General features: G+C 59.1%; 2 protein-coding genes across 2 annotated transcripts in view; one reads left to right on the top strand and one right to left on the bottom strand.

The window, feature by feature from the left end:
- The window catches only part of masp1 (MBL associated serine protease 1), a 7364-nt gene extending 5805 nt beyond the window's left edge, over positions 1 to 1559 (bottom strand). The window contains exons 1-3 of the mRNA XM_029844212.1: positions 1423 to 1559; positions 334 to 447; positions 41 to 260 (exon numbers count right to left, since the gene is read on the bottom strand). Coding sequence (XP_029700072.1) covers positions 41 to 260; positions 334 to 437 — 324 coding nt within the window. The 5' untranslated portion in view covers positions 438 to 447; positions 1423 to 1559. The remainder of the gene's footprint in view (positions 1 to 40; positions 261 to 333; positions 448 to 1422) is intronic.
- The window catches only part of LOC101070851 (diacylglycerol kinase delta-like), a 24017-nt gene continuing 22900 nt past the window's right edge, over positions 1384 to 2500 (top strand). Inside the window, 1 exon segment of the mRNA XM_029844201.1 lies at positions 1384 to 1578. Coding sequence (XP_029700061.1) covers positions 1441 to 1578 — 138 coding nt within the window. The 5' untranslated portion in view covers positions 1384 to 1440.

Here is a 2500-nt window from a genome sequence, read left to right as displayed (position 1 = left end):
GTGCAGGTGTGCAGCTCCCGGAAGAGGCTCCGCATCTCACCTGCACGGAGTCGTACTCGCACAGGTAGGACGGTTCCAGGTCGAAGCGGCTGAACGAGAGCGCGACCCTGAAGCCCTCGGGCACGCTGATGTTCCAGCGCAGCCGCGCCTCCCGGGGATACGGCTCCGGGAAGTTGGGCGACTGCACGACGCCAAACATCGCGGAGCGGGACACCACTCGCGCACGAGCCAGCGGCGGGATGAAAAAGAGCAGAAACAACCTGCAGGGAGAGAGAAGCTCCAGAAAGTTCCTCACAATGGACCAGTGGTGCTGATTCGCTGGCGGTGACCCACCTCATCCTGCAGCGGCGCGAGTTCCGACTGTGGCCGGACTCTCCCGGGGGCCCCCAGCTCGCACCTTCCAACGCGTGACGTTCCACTGCGGGCCGTGACGTCATCCCGTCGGTCCTGCAGAGTTCAGTCCACCTTCACATCATAACACCTCTACGTCTGTAGACAACAAATCGATCATCCATCCCAGCCCATAAGTGAGGGAGGGAGGGTTTGTGCGTGTGTGCGCGGCACAAGCACACCTGCACGGCCACAGACGTGTGTCAGTACTGTCAGCACAACCACAGACACACTGTGGCTGTGGAGGGACGTGATCATGTCAAATCCTACAGCTGGCCACAGCTTCTGGCTCGGACTACAAGTCCCAGAATTATTAGCGCGTCGACGCCTCACAGCAAAAGCGCTCTAAAGACCGGTGGGAGGCAGCTGATCTGTGCGTGAATGTGTGCGTGAGTGGCAATGACAGCGCTGTTTGTCGCGTGTGCGGAGCCACCGTGGCTGTAACGGACCCAAGGAGCGTCAGCGAGCCGAAGCTCAGATTGAACAAAGTCCGGGCACCGTTCTAGCGACGCCTGGTGGTGGCGATGGGGAGGACGGTTTGAGAATAGGTTCATGACTCGACGCTTCCGTTATAGCGACCTCTCCTGGCCACGCGAGCCTTGCTCTGCCTGGATGGCTCCATCATGCCGGGCGGGCGGGTTCACACTGGCCGCGAGGCGCCGCGGGGCGCCGCCAATGGCTGACATCGGCGCGCGCCTGTTGTTTCTGTGCGCGAGCCGCGAGCGATCGCGTCGCCTGGCAGGAAGTCCAGCAAAGTTAAGGTGTCCCGATGTAAATTCATCCCATGAATGTATCTATAAAAACGGTTACGTTTAAACTTAAAGACTTAACGAGTGCCCAATATGTGACGCAAACCCACAAAATGGCATCTATAAATGTATAAAGTTTGTCGTTTATGGCCCAAGTTCGCGCGTGCGCGCCTGGCGGGTGCAGTACCAGCGGCGTCCACCAGGGGGCAGTGAGCGCTCGTGCTACGGGCTGGATTTGGCCCATCCTGTGCCGCTTGGAGGTGCTCGCTCCCCCGAACCTCACCGGGAATCTGATGGCAGGATGGCGGAGGCAGGGGGACCGGAGTCTGCCGCAGCCCGGTGCCTGGAAGAGTCCTCGGATAGTGAGCCCGAGCAGGAGCCCGGAACCCCTCAGAAACTTATCCGAAAGGTGTCCACGTCTGGTCAGATCCGCAGCAAGGTAACGAGCGCTGGAAATGCTGTTCTCACGGGCGGAAGCGATGTGGTCAGTGTTCTCATTTAGGGGGTGGGGGGCCGTTCCGATCTCCCAGGACCGGCTCCTGTGGGCGAATGGGCCGAGTCCAATACCCGAACCCCTCCGTTAACTATTGCAGCGTGTGACCGAGTGGTTGTTTAACGTCTAATGACATGTCCGGTGTGATCCGGCCCCCGGCCCCCGGCCCCCGGCCCACCCCCGGGTTGATCGCCGTCATCGGCTGAGGGGGGCTCCTTTGCCTCCATCTCCCGTTGTCTGACGGTGTCCTCACTTCCACGGAAATCCCGGATGATGCGCAGCTACAGTTAGAATTGGGGGGGCTTTTGGACCTCCAACACAAGAACTTACGATTTGAATTCGTCTTCATTTGAATTAGGTTCCTGACATCGCGGCTGGGTTCGAAGGTAGGTGTTCTGTGCGGGCCCAGCGGCTCCTTTCACACTAAATTCACAATAATAACGAAGATGAACTCTCGTGTTAATGGGAAACGTCGCTCCCATAAACGCCTCCGTCACCATTAATAGACGAATGGAGCAATCGTGTCGGTGTTGCTGTCCGCTCATCGAGCCCGTTATGTGGGCTGAACCGCGTCCGGAGGCTAATGCTAACCGGGAGGCTAATGCTAAGCGGGAGGCCCGGCGCGGAGCCCCGCTCTTTCCTGCGGGGGCTCCCGCTGCAGCGGCCGCCTTTCCCGGGAAACGCTCGACTCGCCTTCCGGAATAAATCCGCTGCTGGAGACAAACGGGCTAAAGTTCGAATTCATCGAGGTACCGATCGAGCGGCCGTGCTCCTCGAACCGCTGTTCACGCACATCTCTCGTGTCCGTTTCCTTAATGAGGTGTTAATAATATTGCGGGTTGATGCCAGATTAATCTCCGTAACTGTC

Source organism: Takifugu rubripes, chromosome 11, assembly GCF_901000725.2.
Source record: "Takifugu rubripes chromosome 11, fTakRub1.2, whole genome shotgun sequence".
Classification (NCBI taxonomy): Eukaryota; Metazoa; Chordata; class Actinopteri; order Tetraodontiformes; family Tetraodontidae; genus Takifugu; species Takifugu rubripes.
Note: the sequence above shows the minus strand (reverse complement) of the source record. Positions and strands in the feature narration are given on the sequence as shown.